Source organism: Botrytis sinoallii (genome assembly GCF_014898435.1).
Source record: "Botrytis sinoallii strain Bc 23 chromosome Unknown BSIN_017, whole genome shotgun sequence".
Lineage (NCBI taxonomy): Eukaryota > Fungi > Ascomycota > Leotiomycetes > Helotiales > Sclerotiniaceae > Botrytis > Botrytis sinoallii.
In genome coordinates, this window is record NW_024066044.1 from 813087 (window position 1) to 831193 (window position 18107).

General features: G+C 43.2%; 6 protein-coding genes across 6 annotated transcripts; 3 read left to right on the forward strand and 3 right to left on the reverse strand.

The window, feature by feature from the left end:
- Positions 1–1301: 1301 nt before the first annotated feature.
- EAF02_008923 (uncharacterized protein) lies at positions 1302–2929 on the forward strand (the record flags this gene model as incomplete). Its single annotated transcript, XM_038904971.1, has 3 exons — positions 1302–1487; positions 1608–1829; positions 1886–2929. 3 exons carry the CDS (start codon positions 1302–1304, stop codon positions 2927–2929), a joined length of 1452 nt encoding a protein of 483 aa, XP_038755381.1.
- A 769-nt stretch (positions 2930–3698) lies between these two features.
- Positions 3699–4702, forward strand: EAF02_008924 (uncharacterized protein; the record flags this gene model as incomplete). The annotated part of the gene is made up of 4 exons (XM_038904972.1): positions 3699–3960; positions 4138–4226; positions 4302–4452; positions 4521–4702. The coding sequence occupies 4 exons, from the start codon at positions 3699–3701 to the stop codon at positions 4700–4702; spliced, it is 684 nt and encodes a 227-aa protein (XP_038755382.1).
- A 442-nt stretch (positions 4703–5144) lies between these two features.
- EAF02_008925 (uncharacterized protein) lies at positions 5145–6994 on the reverse strand (the record flags this gene model as incomplete). Its single annotated transcript, XM_038904973.1, has 4 exons — positions 5145–6668; positions 6719–6804; positions 6854–6901; positions 6952–6994. The coding sequence occupies 4 exons, from the start codon at positions 6992–6994 to the stop codon at positions 5145–5147; spliced, it is 1701 nt and encodes a 566-aa protein (XP_038755383.1).
- A 246-nt stretch (positions 6995–7240) lies between these two features.
- EAF02_008926 (uncharacterized protein) lies at positions 7241–9080 on the forward strand (the record flags this gene model as incomplete). The annotated part of the gene is made up of 2 exons (XM_038904974.1): positions 7241–7772; positions 7837–9080. 2 exons carry the CDS (start codon positions 7241–7243, stop codon positions 9078–9080), a joined length of 1776 nt encoding a protein of 591 aa, XP_038755384.1.
- A 1072-nt stretch (positions 9081–10152) lies between these two features.
- EAF02_008927 (uncharacterized protein) lies at positions 10153–15284 on the reverse strand. The gene is made up of 7 exons (XM_038904975.1): positions 14111–15284; positions 13784–14053; positions 12748–13728; positions 11576–12698; positions 11324–11525; positions 10870–11275; positions 10153–10817 (listed from the first exon to the last, which is right to left on the reverse strand). The coding sequence occupies exons 1-7, from the start codon at positions 14574–14576 to the stop codon at positions 10756–10758; spliced, it is 3510 nt and encodes a 1169-aa protein (XP_038755385.1). The 5' UTR covers positions 14577–15284; the 3' UTR covers positions 10153–10755.
- A 1005-nt stretch (positions 15285–16289) lies between these two features.
- EAF02_008928 (uncharacterized protein) lies at positions 16290–18069 on the reverse strand (the record flags this gene model as incomplete). The annotated part of the gene is made up of 5 exons (XM_038904976.1): positions 16290–16423; positions 16480–16712; positions 16769–17623; positions 17680–17872; positions 17925–18069. 5 exons carry the CDS (start codon positions 18067–18069, stop codon positions 16290–16292), a joined length of 1560 nt encoding a protein of 519 aa, XP_038755386.1.
- Between the last annotated feature and the right edge of the window lie 38 nt (positions 18070–18107).

Genomic DNA, 18107 nt, shown 5'->3' on the forward strand with positions numbered 1-18107 from the left:
AAAATGAACAGAATTGTGACAGTGATTGAAAAGATGGGAAAGCATGGTAGGTAGAATACAAAGGTACATACCGGCAGATTTATATGAGAACTTCATACTCAAGCTCTGCCGTCGCTGATATATAATTAGACACGTGAATATATGTTTCTCGGTATCTAGCCTCTTAGCACGATGAAAGGCACACGAGATAAGAGTCTTGTGTAGAACTTGCATTGTGCAGATGGACAGCCACGTTGCCCTTATACTTTAAACCGAGTTGTTTAATATTAGCAGATCGCACTTCGATCAGGTAGAAGACCCTTAACTTTTCGGAGACATTGATCATTATGTTAATGATGTGAAAATCTGGGACAACGAATTGTTAGAAGTCTGCAAACTCATCGTTGATTAAAGTTTGCGAGAGGGTTGTGATGGCAAGGAGAGGTAAATCCGCACATGACAAGTAACTGCATGGGGAATCCAGTCACGTGGAATTAACCTTAAAGAAAGTTAAGCCTTAACGGCAGTCCATTTGATTGTCACACTACGCTGAAGCGAAATGACCAAGCTAGCTTTTAGTCTCGAGAGAACAAGACGATCAACGTTGATGCCACATGGAATATGATTAGATTGTCCTTTCTGGGTCACTTCAATGAGGCCAAGAAAAGCTTCTAGGCGGCTCGCTCCCATTGTCCAAACTCATTTTGAACACGATCAGATGATACCACCTCAATACTTCAACGTAAAAATTGGAAAAAGCCACAGACTAATCCTACTCCATCGCCCAGGTTCAAATTGAACGTCAGACTGTCGTTGGCCAGTTCGTGGTGCTCTGGGGTGACTGGATTGCTTTCCCCACGTCGAACGGATTCCTCTTGAGAGGCTTGAAATGACGCCTCTACCATCATCAATTGAAAATGTCTCTATATCCGTATCCCTTTTTTGGCATTCAACCAATAGGTTCCTTCAAGCTATACTACATTCAACTTGGAGCCGTATTAACCTTGATTTCATTTCCGCCGAGACAATATCTTACAAGCCTTGAAGAAAAAAACCCCATTCTACAACGAAACTTCGAAAGGGATGACATTCATCATGTCAATGTCTTGGGTGTTTTTTGCAATGTCACCCTGCACGGTTCATCTCAGCTGGCCTCTAGAATGATGATCATCACTGTAGCTGGCCAAAGTTATTGGCATGGCTTTCCAAGCAAGCGCTGGTTGTGGATTGAATGCAATTCTACTTTGTACATATAAATTGCTTTTCTCACTCACAATGGCAGGAGGTTAATTTTTTGGTCAATTGATTCCCCGTTCTTCATCATGCTGTCTATAATCATTCATCTGCTATTCACAGTAGCTTCTGCTGCTGTTCTCTCGGACAGACAGACGTTATCAGGTAGTGATGTTTGTCAGCAAATCAGCGGAAACATTACCGGCGAGGTCTACTTCCCCTTGAGTTTGGAACCCAATTTTAAGAAAGATATTGAGCATTATATGACATCCAGTGTATGTTTTGACCCACTTGTTAATTCCTTCCAGAAGAACTTTCTTTTATCTTCTCATTGAAGGTAGTGGAGAAGAAACGGGGCTAAGGGGTTGCGAATGTTCATGATGTTCTCCATATAGACACAGATACCAATGTGCGTTGTTGAAGTTGCTAGCGATGCAGATGTTTCTACCGTCATTAAGATCATAGGATCTAGAAGAATTCCCTGGGGAGTCAAATCCGGTGGACATGCGTCGAATCCTGGATTCTCTAGTACTCCTGGAGTCTTCATCTCTCTAGCGAGACTAACTCAGGTTACACTTTCTGAGGACCAAAGTACAGTGGAGTTAGGTACCGGAAACGTAGGTTAATCTATCAAAGCTCTGCTTGTGTTCATAAACATTGACAAATAAAATAGCATTGGACTGATGTTTACACGATCCTCGAAGGAACGGGTGTTAACGTTGTTGGGGGACGTGTCGTTGGTCCTGGTGTCGGTGGTTTCAGTCTTGGAGGGGGTTATTCCTGGTTGACAGATCAATACGGTCTGACTTGCGACACGGTCGTCTCCTACAATCTTGTCCTTCCTAATGGAACCATAACCAAAGTTGATTCTTCGAATCCTGATCTCTTCTTTGCCCTCAAAGGCGGTTTAAATCGATTCGGAATTGTCACAAGTATTGTTCTTAGAACGGTTCCACAACAGAACATGGTGTACGGCGGTATTCAGATATATGGGATTGATGCTATTCCTGGTCTCATCAACGCCACGAACACATTTCAACAAGAGAATACAGATGATAAAACCCAGGTGATTCTCACCATTAATGGTGGTTTGGTCCCGAATGCCATCCTAATTTCATTCTACGATGGTCCAACTCGACCTGCAGCGTTCGATCCTTTCAACAATGTTGGCGCCATTCCATTAATATCTAGTGTCGAGCCTCAATCTTTCGCATCATTTGCTAAAGCCACTCCGTCCAATCTCCAAGCCGGATATAGGGGAGCCTTTCATACCATGATGACTACCAGTCTTACAGTCGGTTTTATGCAAGCAGTCTATAATGAATCTAGCTTCTACGGAGCTCTCGCCATCCTTCATAGTGGAACGTTCATCTCTTACGACATTGAGCCTTTTACCGACTACGGTAAATACGCCACCGATTCTGCGTTTCCTCACGCCAGCTCTCCACTGCCATTAAATCTCTATTTCGCTTGGACTTTGGCAACCGAAGATGCATTCTGGAGAGGGATTATGCAACAGAGCATAGACCATCTAACTGAGGTTGCTAAAAGGGAGGGCATTTATTCCGAAGATCAATATGCATATCCGAACTATGCTTTGAGCACTTATGGCGGTGCTCAGATTTATGGACCAACGAATGCAGCGAGGTTAAGAGCAATTCAGACAAAGTATGATCCAAATGGGGTCATGCTTCTTGCTGATGGATTCAATATCTAGGGGTATATGATGATTTTCAATGATGGTGAAGGAAGAATATAAGTAATTTTTATTAGATTAATAACATGAAGTTGGTAACATTTAATAATTGATATTGACTCATTTCCGGATGATAGTAGAAGACTGAAAAATTGAGTTCATGAAATGCCAGAGTTTGCTGAACAACATCCATTTGGAATCATGTTGAACGGCATGCAGTAGGTGGTATGCAGGTCCGTTTTGTCGTGCTACTAATAAAAATCATATATTGAGTGTACGAAGATAATCCAGATTATGTCGAGTGGACACTTTGAAATAGCTATGTAACGGAGTTTCAACATTTGCGAAACCAATGATCAAAAATCTTGAATTTTGATCTGGCATTTAACTTCTCTTTGTTGTCCTCGGTGTATGTAGTATAAACGAATTGCATTGATGGGAATAGATACAGTATATTCGTTTTTTAATCAACCACATACGATATCGAGGAGATAACGAGATGTTCCATCTATTTAGTCTCTATTATATCTGACGGTATATCTAAAATCAAAATTTAAAATATATTTAATTTATATAATATTTTGGTTGTCTACGACTGTAGCCTCTCGTCCCACACGAAAATCGAGCTCCAAAACCACCAACCAATCAAAACAAAGCCCATCGTAATCCTTACCGAACCACCTCAAATTTCAATTCCACTCCGAATCCACCCTAATACTCAATTGTATCCCACACCACCACCACTCTACCTCTCCTCTCATCTCAACACACCACATAATACACGCCGACGATGGCATCACTATTCACATCCCGCGCACTCCTGCGCAGTGCCCCTCGCACATTCTCTGCCGCAACTCCCGCCATCCGCGCCCTCTCTACCACACCAGTTCGTCCCGATGCCTCCGCTTCCACCACGGATAGATTCAGCAACATTCCAGATTTCAGCAAATACAGAAGTAAGAAGAGTGGTGGAAGTAATTTGGTTTATCAATACTTTATGGTGGGAGCTATGGGTGCTTTGACAGCCGCGGGGGCAAAGGCTACTGTTCAAGGTTTGTCTTTTTTCCTTCCTTTGGATATGGGATAGAATTTCAGGTCTGCAGAACGGAAGATGGTCGAACACTGGCAAGGATATTATGACCGACTAGAGAATTGGAGAAAATGATATGAACTGCAATTGAAGGAATTGCACCTACTGGATCCATGGACTGACGATTTACTTTAAACAGATTTCCTCGTCAACATGTCCGCATCCGCAGATGTTTTGGCCATGGCCAAGGTTGAGGTTGATTTGAATGCTATTCCTGAGGGCAAGAACGTACGTTCATTATTATGACATCTACCTCTTCCGACATGATCAAAAACAAATTCCTGACATGAATACACAAAATAGGTCATTATCAAGTGGCGTGGAAAGCCCGTCTTCATCAGACACAGAACTGCCGATGAGATCAAGGAGGCCGAGAACGTCAAGGTCGAGACTTTGAGAGATCCACAATCCGACGCCGACCGTGTCAAGAAGCCAGAATGGTTGGTTATGGTTGGTATGTATTATATTTTCTCCAATCCATACGCTCTAGTCGATGCAAGATATTAATGGAGAATCAAACAGGTGTCTGCACACATCTTGGATGTGTCCCAATTGGTGAAGCTGGTGATTTCGGAGGATGGTTCTGCCCATGTCACGGTTCCCACTACGATATTTCCGGCCGTATAAGAAAGGGACCTGCTCCATTGAACTTGGAGGTTCCAGAATATGATTTCGCCGAAGAATCTTCTTTAGTCATTGGTTAAATTAGAGGATCGAGTGGAGAGCGATTTTGTAGTTGTATAAAGTTGGAGGAGTGTGGATGGACGGAAGAGTGGAAGATAGATGAAACAACGTTTTTATTTTGAACGAGAGAGAATGATAGACCTTGATCTGGAAGCGTTATGGCTTTGTAGAAGGGGTGGTGGAATGGCCTTTGTACAAAAGATCGGATAAATGATATCGCTTCGAAAAGTTTCAAATTTTGGATTTAACCACTATGTTTATGGTTATTTTGTATGGAATAAAAATCTCCAAGTGATTTGCCCAATAAGTTAGTTTCTGGCATGATCGAAAAGTTCGAAAATTCACAATTGGAGAACAGAAAAGTTACAGGTAAATGCTTTCTTTTGATTCACATTATCATATCCCGTAATATTACATCTCCTTCACATGTAGGTCATTTCTTCATCTAAAAGCCATCAATCATCAATGTCCATGTCCATCATCCTCTCTCTGTTCCGGATCCAGCTTAATCAAGGTATCTATCCTCATGATGGAAATACAAGCTTCAACCGCCGACTTCAATTGTCGAATCTTGCTCATACTTGGCTCCAAAACACCAGCCTTAATCTCATCCACTACTTTACCCTTCAACAAATCCAATCCGTAGTTCTTGTAGTTCTTCTTCTTGGCAATAGTCTTTTCATCTTCGTTAGCATCGCCATCCTTAATACGTTGCGATAGAGCGTGTCGGGAACGGAGCTGAGCAACCAATTCAGATGAATCTTTAGCGGCGTTGACAGCGAGGGTTTTGGGGATAACGAGGAGAGCTTGAGCAAATTCGCCAATGGCGAGTTGCTCTCTTGAGCCAACGGTACCGGCAAATTCTTCCAAATAGATGTGGAGTGCAGTCTCACATGCACCACCTCCTGGAACGATACTTCCGCTCTCTAAAGTTCGCTTAACAGCGCATAGAGAATCGTGAACGGATCTCTCCATCTCGTCGAGTTGATAATCGTTGGGTCCTCTAAGAATGATGGATGCAGAGGTGTGAACTTTGGTACCCTTAACCAAAATACATTCATCGTCGGAAATTCTCTCCTGAACAACTTCTTCGGCATGTCCTAATGAGGATGCCTCGAATTTCTCATCACCGTTCAAATCAGACAATGAGCTGATCAAGGTACCACCGGTTGCCTTTGCTATTCTTCTCAAGTCCTCCTTCTTACATCTTCGGACAGCCATGGCACCCTTCTCAATGAAGAGTTTCAGGCACATATCGTCGATACCCTTTGTCGTCATAACCACATTTGCTCCAGCCTTGAGGATCATATCGATTCGGTCCATAACAATTCCAGCTTCTCTCTTACGGATTTCTTCTAATTGTGTTGGATCGTCGATCGTAATGTTGACACCGAGCTTCATTCTCTCCTTTTGTAAGTTGATATCTAAAATGGCAATCTTGGCATCCGTAATTCTGGTCTTCATTGCTTGTGATGCAACTGTGCAGTTCAAAGCATAACCCTTGACCAAAATAGACTCCAAAGCTCCTTTACCGTGTGCTTTTAAAATATTGACAGCCTTGACGGGGTATTTAACTTCTTGTCGGGTATTTGTTGATTTGACTGCCTGCATAGCATCTACAACCATATTTGCAAAGAAATCGGAATCCGATCCAATAATCTTACTCGACATGGAGGTTTTGGCGATGCTGATTAAAGAGTCCCGGCTCAACTGGTCCACCTTCACACTGATGTTCTCGTGCATGTACTTGACAGCCTCACGGAGTGCTAAACGGTAACCAGTGATGATTGTGGTAGGATGTATACGATTCTTCATAAGTTCGTTGGCTCTTCGAAGAAGCTCTGCTGCAATAATAACCACAGATGTTGTTCCATCTCCGACTTCTTTATCTTGTTGCTGTGCCAAGTCGACTAAGATCTTGCCTGCTGGATGTTCGACATCTAATAAACTCAGAATAGTTGCGCCATCGTTTGTGACTGTAACGTCCTGTCTGAAATTAGTATTTGGTGGGGTTCTTCTGGAGTGGACAAGCATACTCCTATATCATCTACCATCATTTTGTCCAAACCACTTGGACCAAATGAACTTTTGACAACATTGGCAATAGCCTGGGTTGCAAGAACTATGGACAGGTTAAATCACATCTTTTTCGTGAACATTTTAGCTCATACCATTTTGATCCCGAATATCTTGTCCACTGATCTTTTGGCCGCCGAGGACTACTTGTTATTAGCATTTGTACCAGCAAAATTTCCATGTGCAAACATACACAAAGTTCCGGCATTTCTAGGTTGTTCAAAAAGGGACCCCATATTGTTGATATTCTTGAAATGGCGGAAGCTCTTCTGGTAATATTTCTTCTTCGTCGTCGCGAGAGAAAAGGGACGCGAGAGCTTTCCACGCTAATATTTTTAAGCATTTGGCCTTGAAAATTAAGGCAGGAGCTCAGCCTCGTCGAATTACTTATTAGTGGGGCTGACCAGGCCAGGGGAAAGTCCACTAATAAATCGCAAGCCTGAATAAATCCTTGTCGCTTAAATTTTAGGGCGGGGGAATAGTTGAAGGGAGTCAATGAATCAGTCACTCGTTCAATAAACAAAAGCAACTCTCTTCCTTCACACTCTTCACCACCAACAACCAACACAATCATGGCGGACTCCAATACTCCAGAAGTTGCGCAAGAAGGGCCATCCAAAAGTGCCTTGAAAAAAGCCGCCAAGGAAGCAAAAATGGCTGCAGATAAAGCCGCGAAAGCTGCTAAGAATGCTGCGCTTCCCGTAGTGGGGGGTAAGAAAACAGATGATATTATTGGTATTACTGTCAAGAAGTCCGAAGACTTCTCACAATGGTATCAAGAGGTTGTTTTGAAGGCAGAGATGATCGAGTATTACAACGAAATCTCCGGGTTCTTTATCTTACGTCCTCAATCTATGTTTATCTGGAACCAAATTCGAAATTGGTTTCAAGCAAAAATCGAGACACTTGATGTAGAGGAGGCTAGTTTCCCCATGTTCTTGTCTTCAAAGTCATTGGAGAAAGAGAAGGATCACGTTGAGGGTTTTGCTCCTGAGCTTGCTTGGTTACCAAGGCGTAAGCTTCACTATCTTATTCTCCCCTACCCCGCTATACTAACTGTGATAAAGTGGTGATAAAGATCTCGAAGTTCCTGTCGCAGTCCGTCCTACCTCAGAAGCTGTTATGTACCCATACTACTCGAAATGGATCCGAAGTCATCGAGACCTTCCTTTGCGATTGAACCAGTGGAACAGTGTCGTTCGTTGGGAAGCCAAACAAACAACTCCATTCTTGAGAGCTAGGGAATTCTTATGGCAGGAAGGACATACCGCACATCTTACAGAAGAACTCGCCGGGGAGGAAGTTCTTCAGATCCTCGAGTTTTATGCTGGTGTTTATGAACAATTATTGGCAGTTCCAGTTGTCCGTGGTCGCAAAACCGAGAAGGAAAAGTTCGCAGGAGGATACTATACTACAACAGTAGAAGGTTATATTCCCTCCAATGGTCGTGGTATTCAAGGTGCTACTTCTCACTGCCTTGGTCAAAATTTTAGTAAGATGTTCGATATTACTGTCGAGGATCCAACTCCAAAGAACGGAGAAAAGGCTGGCCATCTTCACGTCTGGCAAAATTCTTGGGGCCTTTCCACTCGTGTTATCGGTGTTATGGTCATGATTCACGGTGATGACAAAGGACTTGTTCTCCCACCCCGTATCGCAAAACTTCAAGCCATTATCGTCCCAGTCGGTATTACAAATAAAAGTACTCCTGAAGAAAAGGCCAAGAGATACGATGAACTACAAAACATCAAGGATACTCTCAAGAAAGCCGGTGTTCGCGCCGATTATGATATCCGTGATGGATATACTCCAGCTTGGAAATTTAACGATTGGGAATTGAAGGGTGTTCCTCTCCGTCTCGAATACGGTCCAAGAGATGCTGCCCAAGAAGTTGTCTCCTACGCCCGTCGTGATACCGGTGAGAAGGGCACAATTGCGATCGCAAACCTCTCAACTGAAGTTCCCGCTCTCCTCGAAACCATCCAAAGCTCTCTCTACACAAAGGCTGAAGCAGCATTCAAAGCTCACAGACTTGTCATCAACAACTGGAGCGAAGTTGTCCCTGCACTTGATGCCAAGAATGTCGTTCTTATTCCATCCTGCTTGGGCGAGAAGTGTGAAGATAAGATTAAGGACTTGACCAAGGGAGGTGCTAGTGAAGAAGTTGGACCTGATGGAAAGAAGGTACCAACAATGGGAATGAAGAGTTTGTGTATTCCATTTGAACAACCAGAAGGTCTCATCAAGGGTGAAACCAAATGTTTGAACCCAGAGTGTGGAGTTTTGGCAGAGAAATATTGTATGTATGGAAGAAGTTACTAGATTTTTTGCGTAAGGATGGGATTGAGGAGTTTGGAGACAAAGAAAAGATTGAAGGCGTGGATGGACGGAAAAAATATGATGGATGAATGATGATCAAGATGAATTTCTCAACCTGAGTTCAATGATTAGATAGCGAAAAAGCGCTTCGTATAAGTTGTTTTCCTGACTAGGTTTAGAGCTTTTAGCTGCTTCTCGATATAGTGCAAGAAAGAAAGAAAGAAAGAAATTAAGAAGAATACCCGCATGATCTCTCACGGCGCATTTCCGACTTCCTGATTGAGTTGCATCTCATTTACATAACGTACCTACTCAAATTGTCGAATAGGAGTTTAATATAATACTATTTACAACTTGAGTTTCTTGAGTTTCTTGAATGAATGAATGAATGAATGAATGAATGATTGATTGATTGATTGATTGATTGATTGATTGATTGATTGATTGATTGATTGATACTGGAATATCCATACCTCCTCTGTAGAAATCTAAATCTAAATCCAAAATACACAATTTCGATTCCGATTTCTATTTCCATTTCTATATCCCCCCTCCCCCCCTCGTCCCAAGGAACTCTCAAGCGAACGAACCCCCTTAATCATCATCATCATCATCATCTAATCTAATCCAGATTCAAATCCAAATCCCCCCCACACACATTCTCTCTCTTCTCTCTCTTTTCTCTTCTCTCTTCTCTCCAACTCAAAGACTCAAAGACCTAACCAATTTCCTCCTCCCCGGAATTTAAATACTACCTGCCTGCCTAGTTTCACATCTGTCATATACATATCTAATCCGCACAACTCTCAGTATTCCCCCTTCCCCCCTTCCCCCCTCAATTCCCATATCTCTCACCCCTCCACCCCTCCACCCCTCCATCATTTTCATAACAAAAACCATAACCATAACCAAAAAAACCAAACCAAAACCAAAAACAACAATTTCCTAACCCCCAAATATATACTCACCCTCACCCTCACCCTCCCTCCCACTCACAGAACACAATCAAGAAAATGACATACCTACCTACCTACATAGGTATTACAAGTGAGTGAGTGAGTAAGTAAGCGAGTGAGTGAATTGAACTGAATTGAATCCATAATTATCTATCTGTTGTACCGTATTGTAATGTTTTTCGTTGCCTATGTAACTAAAGTTTTCCCCCGTTTCCACTTCCACTTCCACTTCCACTTCCACTTCCACATTCCACCCCCATTTTAATTTTCTCTCCAGCTCTCATGTTCATTCTCATCGTCATACTAATGCACTCGCCCCATCACATACTCACATACAGCAGCGATTTTCAATCGAATCAACCAATCAACCAATCAATCGTCATATATCATGCAATCCATCCATTAATTCATTCATTATCAATGGTTCATTATCGATGCCTTCACTTTCTTTCATACCATTATTCATCCTCCCACCATATTTATCCATTCATCCAAACCAATCACCTTCTACTCCTCTCTACTCCCTCAACCCCCTCACTCTTCTCCTTTTGTCCCCGCTCTCCTTCACTAAACACGTGCTAAGCCCGTCCCAATAGTTTCCCTAATGTAGGTCCTATATCTGGCATGATTTGGTTTACAGAAAGCCCAGCCCCTTCCTAAAAATGTGAATTTCATAGCGTCTATGGCGACAAGAAAATCAGTGGCTTAGGTATTCGATCCGCTCAAACAAAATCAGCAGAGTAAGAGAAACCGCGGAACTCTTCTTGCATAGCTTGAGACAAAACTGTAGATGTCATTAGTCAAAAGTTTTCCATAAAGATGTAAAATCAACGTACCAGACTGCACTGGTGTCAAAACAGGTGTGACACTGGTGAATTCGGAATCGAAATTGCTAGTATCGGTAGCATTGGTGATAGAAGGTTGGAAAGGTGGTGCAATTCTCTTGTGGTAAACATCATCCCAATTAATGCTTCTGAAGAATGGTTGACTCATGATCTCTTGTGCATCAGTAGGTCCACTTCCCAGTCTTTGTTCAGGTTCACGTGTCAATAATTTCTGCAATATCGATACTGAATCACGGGGCATGTGGATTGGGTATAAAGGTTCATCCGCAAGAATGGCATCGTAAATTTCGTCTTCATCCTCTCCCCTGAAGGGTGATTGTTGGAGAAGCATTTGGTAAATGAGAACACCAAATGCCCACCAATCGACTGCTCGACCGTATTTTTTGTCTAGCAAAATCTGATCCACAATTAGCTTTGTACGATATTAGCCATGGGAAAGACTTACCTCTGGGGCCATGAATTCAGGAGTACCACAGAAAGTGCTCGTAGTCGAACCATACCACATCTCTTCCTTACAGAGACCATAATCGGCAATTTTGATGTGACCATCAAGTGTCAATAGAATATTGTCCAACTTCAAATCACGATAAATAACACCATTTTCGTGGAAGTATTTCAAAGCCAAGCAGACCTCAGCGGCATAAAATCTATGATTGTCAATAGATGGTTCTAATAGAAAGGATAACAGATGACTTACTGTGCACGCTTAGTTCCGAATTGCCCTCGTTGAATGTGCAACATAAGATCACCACCACTGATGTACTCCATAACGAAATATACTCTAGTTTCTGTTTGGAAACAGGCATGGAGAGTCAACAAGAAAGGATGACGTTCCTTGTTTGCGATCAAGAATACTCTCTTCTCGGACCTAGTACTTTCGACTTCATCATTCTCAATGATGAACTCCTTTTTCAAAACTTTAATGGCATAAAGTTGCTTAGTTTGCTTGGTCTCAGCAAGCATGACCTTACCGAAATTACCCTTACCCAGAACCGCAAGAAAGTTGAAATGATCAAGACCAATACGACGTCCAGTGCCTGGTTCGTTTGCTGCAGGAACTTGCTTTCGTTGTTGCCCTTGAGGTACGACTTGTTGTGAACTAGGCTGTGCAGGGAGTGGAATCTCTGGAGGAGGTCCTTGTGATGGAGGCGCAAACATTGTTGCAGATGGAGGAGGAGGTGGGAGTGGCGAATGTTGTAGTTGGGGCATTGGCTGAGAATAACCACTGTCAACATTTGCATATGCGGCAGGGTTATAAGCTGGCTGTGTAGGCATTTGCGCCGAGGGATTTGCACCATATGGACTGGTCTCAGAATGCTTATCGGGTGTTTGTGCATTGCCAGCCGCGCCTCGTTGAGCTCCGACTTGTTGGGTATAATCGGTGGAAGCTCGGGAATATTGGTCTCTTGGAGGTATCGGTTGCCTACCCCCCATTGCAGCAGTTGCTGCAGCAGCGGCAGCTGTAGCACTTGATGATGTGGATGTTCGATCAGGTCCTGCTGGTCGTTGTTGTTGTGGTGAACTTGGTGTGTACATTGCCTGTGCGGCTTGAGTAGCGTCGCTGGAGCTGGGTGCCCCATAAGATTTTGCTCTAGGAGGTCGTTGTGATTCAGGTGATCCATAAGAGTTACGATCAGTCGGTGTTCCTTCCGTTTCTGGCTTTTTCTCTCGCAATGTTTTCTCGCTCATGGGAACAGGTGTCGTCAGTCGTCGTTTTTGGCCTCTAATACCTTCAAGAATGGCGTTTGCGACAGCCATGGACATACCACAGAAATCTGGAACAAGATGTACACAGTGTGCATGGCATGTAAGGGCACATTCTACTCTTGTTAGTTAAACGGGACTTCGGGTTTGTGTAAAAGTACTTACCTGTGCACTTGCGACAATTCTTCTTTCCGAAGGGCAAAACATATCCACAATGACAACACCAGTTGGCGCTCATATTGTTGAACTTCTCAAAACGATGTGGAATACGATGATTGATCTTTTCCTCGTCTGGATCGGTTTCCGCATTGGATTTGCTGATACATTTCGTAACGACTTGTGAGAAACACTTCGTATGACAAGTATATTTGCAGTCCTCACATTGCATACCAGCAGTATATGTAAGGAAGTCTCCACAGAGTGCACATCGCATGATGTTGTAAAATTGTTGCGAGATGAACTTGTGTCCATACATCTCGTGGACTTCTTCCTTTCTTTGACGAATGGCACCTTTTCGACCAAGGGCAAGGTCAAATGGTCTCCGATCTTTAGTTTGTTTCGTGAACGAGATATTGAGATTTACGGCACCACTAGGTTCGAGGGCAAACCACGCATCGATCGGTTGTGGTGCTACCACTGTATTTCCCGGCCCTCCAAACTCGTTTGTTCCCGCTGGTTGTGCTCCAGTTCCCGCGCTACCTGGCGGCGGTCCAAATTGACTTGTGCCAGTCATTGGAAATTGTGCTGGTGGGGCGCCACCACTAGCCATGCGGTCCGCAGAAACCCACCCGGAGTTGTTGATCTCGGCCTCGATTCTCTTCCTTCTCATTTCTTCGACAATGTCAGATATTCGGACCCACAATAAACCAATAGGTAATGCTTGATCGCCAGCTTTGTCGTAAACCGTAAGTTCGATTTCGTTTGCCTTGTCCACATAAATGTTATGAATTTCATTCTCCCATTTATCAGTTCGGGTGTTTTTCGTTCGTGCAACAACATTATCTTCTACCTTCACGGCGATAGAAGTTTCCGGACCTCTTGTAAATCTACTGGTTGTTGCATGATCAACGTCTTTAACTGCTTGAATGCGGAGAACAAGTTGACCTGTCAAAGGCTTTCGCATATTAGGGGTATTGATACTATCATCTGTTGAAACCTGTTAGCTTGCGAGGTTAGCCAAAAGACACGTTTGGGATCCTACCATCTGGAGCATCCGCTGAGCTCTCCATATCTATATGTAAATCTTCGTAACCTTTCAAAGCCTGCTTGAGGATTTGAATCTTTTGATTACTTTCAACTCGGCGAGCAGCAGCATCCGCTTTACTCTTCCTATCGCCCTCCATTTGATATAATTGAACCATCTTCTCGATACCCTTCAAATATTGTTTCTCGACGTTAAGCTTAAACTCCAATTGTGAAAGCATGAGTTGAATGCGGGGTCCTAGATAAGGGGTATCATACTTGATGAGGTCTGAATTGCACAGTCAGCATTTGTCCATCAATGCTGGAATATATAAAAGTAACTTACCAAGCTTGGTATAATTAGGACGTGATCTAGGCATGCCAGAACCTGGTGCAGGAGGCGCAAAAGGATTTCTCGGTGGCATCATATCACCATGACCACCAATCTGACTGTATTCCTGATCACCATATCCGGCTTGATCCCCCGTCTCGATGGGATTTCCTCTGGCATCCTTGGGCGGCGGGGTTGGCGGCGGAGCGGCTCTATCATCACGCAGACCGCTACTGGGCGGGCGACCAGCACTACTCCCCGCACTACCCGTTCGACCTTCTGTTCGTAGCTGTAATTCTTTCATGCGCTCCTCTAGGTATGAAATATTTCGACGACCATCGCGCATTTGTATATCTATCCTAGCTCTAACTTGCTCATTCTGAGTCTGCTGCCTCATTTGATTCGCGGCATTGAGGAGAGCACGTTCGCGCTGGATCTTTTTGTAGACGGAGCTAAGAGCCTCCTCATCGTTGCTATTCATGATTACGGCTTGGTCCTCTGCCGTCCTTCAAAACAACTTTGCGTAGATAGGAATAATGAATGCTGGGCGAAGAGTTACAACGTTTGCCCGATTTTTGATATGGTAAGGTTTGTGATGGTCGAGGTGGAGATGGAGTAGGTGGGGTTTTACTATCCGGGCATGGGCAGGGATTTGTTTGTTGACGCCCGATGTTGCTGTTGGAAAAAAGTAATCTTGGCAAGGCGAAGAAGGGGTGGAAGTAGGTACCGGTATGTAAGAGATAGATAAATACAAAGCTTAGGATCTGAAAGCTCTTATGTTTTGAATTGGCTTATGCATGAAAAGACGTGTTTTTTCTTGTGTCTTGATCTTGATCTTTATGTTTCTTGTGTGTATCAATTCCCCAAGAGTTCTTGTCGTATGGTGTTTCGAGATATGTATGGTGATCTGATTGGAGAGTTGAGTGTATGTATGATGGTAGTATGGTAGCATGTATTTGACAGCACCGGTATGGATATGAAGGAAGGTTTGCAAGTTGTGGATGGAGATGGAGACGGAGATGGAAATGGAGATGGAGATGTTTGTTGATATCAGTTAACTTTGGTAGGAACTTTAAGTTTCCCCCAATCACCCCGTTGCCTATGGATGTCTTTGATAGGTGTTGAATACTCCGACCTTGCTGTACTCTGTACTTTAGGTGGTATCGATATCAGAGTGAGTGCATTACTTTGTTTATTTGCTCAGCCACCATGTGCTAGATTGGTTGACGACGGGTCGGAAGGAAGGATAAAGAAAAGTTACTTTATGCCGAAATGTTATCGATGCTATGTTATCGATGCTTGAATAGGTACCGATATACGTTTCATCCAGATTCCGTGTCTTTTTCGGAGCTTGTTGATCTCTCCAACTTGTCTGGATTTTTGATTTGTTATGGAGAATCGTTTAATGAATTCAATAAAGGACGTCCATAAGTCTCTGTGACTCTCAATCTTTAAAGAATGCGGCGTAGACTGTCATCACCAGTTACAGTTACAACAGGTGAACAGATAGAGCCCGAGCTGACTACCTACCTACTGGCACCTATCCAAGTGAATCTCAATCTCAATCATATCAAACCACTCCAGCTTCTACGAGTACCTACCTAGTATCTACCTACTACCCATCTATCTATCACCAAATCCAATTGCCATCTACAACTACCTACCTAGGTACCTACTTTTCACCCACACCCACCCACACACACACAACTACAACAATAACATGAATCCAAACGCCATTGACACACATCGAATCATCCGCATAATCATTCCTCATCAATACAGTAGGTAGCTGATCCATCCTCTCAATTTCTCAATTCATACGTACCTGCCCAGATGAATATCATACGATTCTACCCACCCACCATCCTTCCGCAAACAAGAGGGGAAAATTCAACGGGTGATGTCCGTGCCACTACTCCTAACAATTTAGGGAATTTAGGGAGGCTAGGGTAATCATCGTCATTCTAGTTCAGGGGTTTAGCTTTGAAGGAACACGACCGACGGTACATATGAACGGGAGATAGGTAATGAAAGTCACTCTCAATATCCATGTTATTGAATCATTTTTTGTGAAATATACAACAATACAGAGATATCAGACTCGGATCAAGTCGAGGCGATTAACAAGAGCGAGCTTTCACTCCATACTTCTAAATTGGTATCAATCATCTCTCTATCTTCTTCTATCTATCTCTTACGACTTATATTGTTGCTTCAATAACTTTGCTATCGTTGTCAATTGGATATTGCTCGTTCCCTCGTAAATAGATCCAATCATCGAATCTCTCCACATCTTTTCCGCAATTCCTTCACGAACAAATCCCATTCCTATTATTAAAATTTAGTATAGAGCTAAAACAATAAACGTGAGATATTCAACTTACCACCCATCCATTGAACCGCCAATCCACTGACGCGTTGAGCGACTTGCGAAGCAAAAAGCTTGGCCATAGCTGCATCCTGAACAAAGTTCTCACCTGCTTCCTTCTTGCGTGCAGCGTTGTAGACTAGAGCGCGAGCGGCGGCAATTTCTGTATAAGATTGTGCGATTTGATGTTGCATGCCCTGGAAATCTCCAACTAATTGTCCAAATTGCTTTCGGTCATTCCATACGTATCTGTTCAAATCTATTAGCCATTGAGAAACTCTCGAAAATAACATAATCATGCGTACTTAGTAGCGTTTTCGAATGCTCCCAAAGCGAGTCCGGTCATTTGTGCGGCGATTCCAATACGGCCCTCATTCAGAAGGGCAATGGCATATTTGTATCCTTGTCCCTCTTCTCCCAAGAGATTTTCTCTAGGAATTTCCACATCATCAAAGTTAAGAACACAAGTGCTGCTGGCCTTGATACCAAGCTTCTTTTCCTTCTTAGCAATAGAGAACCCCTTCATTCCCTTCTCGACAACGAAAGCAGAGATTCCCTTGTAGCCTTTACTATGATCAAGGTTTGCAAAAACAATAAAGAATTCTGCTTCCATAGAATTGGTGATCCACATCTTGCTTCCAGAAATCGTATATCCTGAATCTGTTTTGGTAGCTTTTGTGGCAAGCGCGAAAGCATCGGATCCAGATACTGGTTCGGACAAACAGAATGATCCAACAGTATTCGTAGCCAATTTTGGCAACCACTTGTTCTTCAACTCCTTACTCGCATATTTGATAACCGCAGTGTTGACCAGAGTGTTGTGCACATCCACCAACACACTCACACTTGGATCAACTCTTGCCAGCTCCTCAATTCCCACAATCGCTGCCGTAAAGTTCATTCCTGCACCACCATACTCTTCAGGTATTTCGACTCCCATAAGTCCTTGTTCAAATAACTGTTCCACAACCGCAGGGTCCATACTCTCGGCCTCATCCATATCTCGTACTTTTGGCGCGATGATATCGTTCGCAAATTTAGAGACAGATTCCGACATGGCCAGTTCAATTTCAGAAAGATGTGTTATAGGAGTTGGAGGAATCTCGGTTATGTCGACGGCATCTGAACGAAGGCGAGAGGTGGCGGAAAGAGGACGGGCACTGCGCTGATGTTAGACTGATAGGAATGATGGGAAATTGAATGAGAAAACACATACTGTTGGTATATTCTACTCTGTCTAGTTAGTCTGATTGCAGGTCTGGCAGCAGATGCAGATGTACCAGCTCTTCTCACCACCGGTGCTAAAGCTTTAACAATTGAGGCCATTTTTCTTCCTTCCTTTGTTACGTCAAATGAGTATTGAAAGGTAGCAAAATATTTTGTGAGAGTTTTCGAGAGAACGGCAAGAGCTTTTATAAGTCAAAGAGCAATTGCTAAGTATTCTAAAGGAGAGGCAATTACGATTCGTGAAACTTAGTCGTTGGTGTTCACGGAGGAAGGAAACAGCTCGGCTTAAGATATCCTCGGTTGTTGGGCCGGTGGGCTTGGCAAGCGATACATTCCCCAGATTCACAAATCTCGTATCACCGAAAGCATCTCTCATCATTTTGGTGATGCGAACACAATTAATAAATCCATGACTCG

Coding starts and splice junctions, on each gene's coding strand:
- EAF02_008927 (XM_038904975.1), bottom strand. CDS start 14,576: ATGAATAGCAACGATGAGGAGGCTCTTAGCTCCGTCTACAAAAAGATC. Junction 13,729..13,783: donor CTCAGCGGATGCTCCAGATG/GTAGGATCCCAA, acceptor AGGTTTCAACAG/ATGATAGTATCAATACCCCT. Junction 11,276..11,323: donor CTGAATTCATGGCCCCAGAG/GTAAGTCTTTCC, acceptor ATTGTGGATCAG/ATTTTGCTAGACAAAAAATA.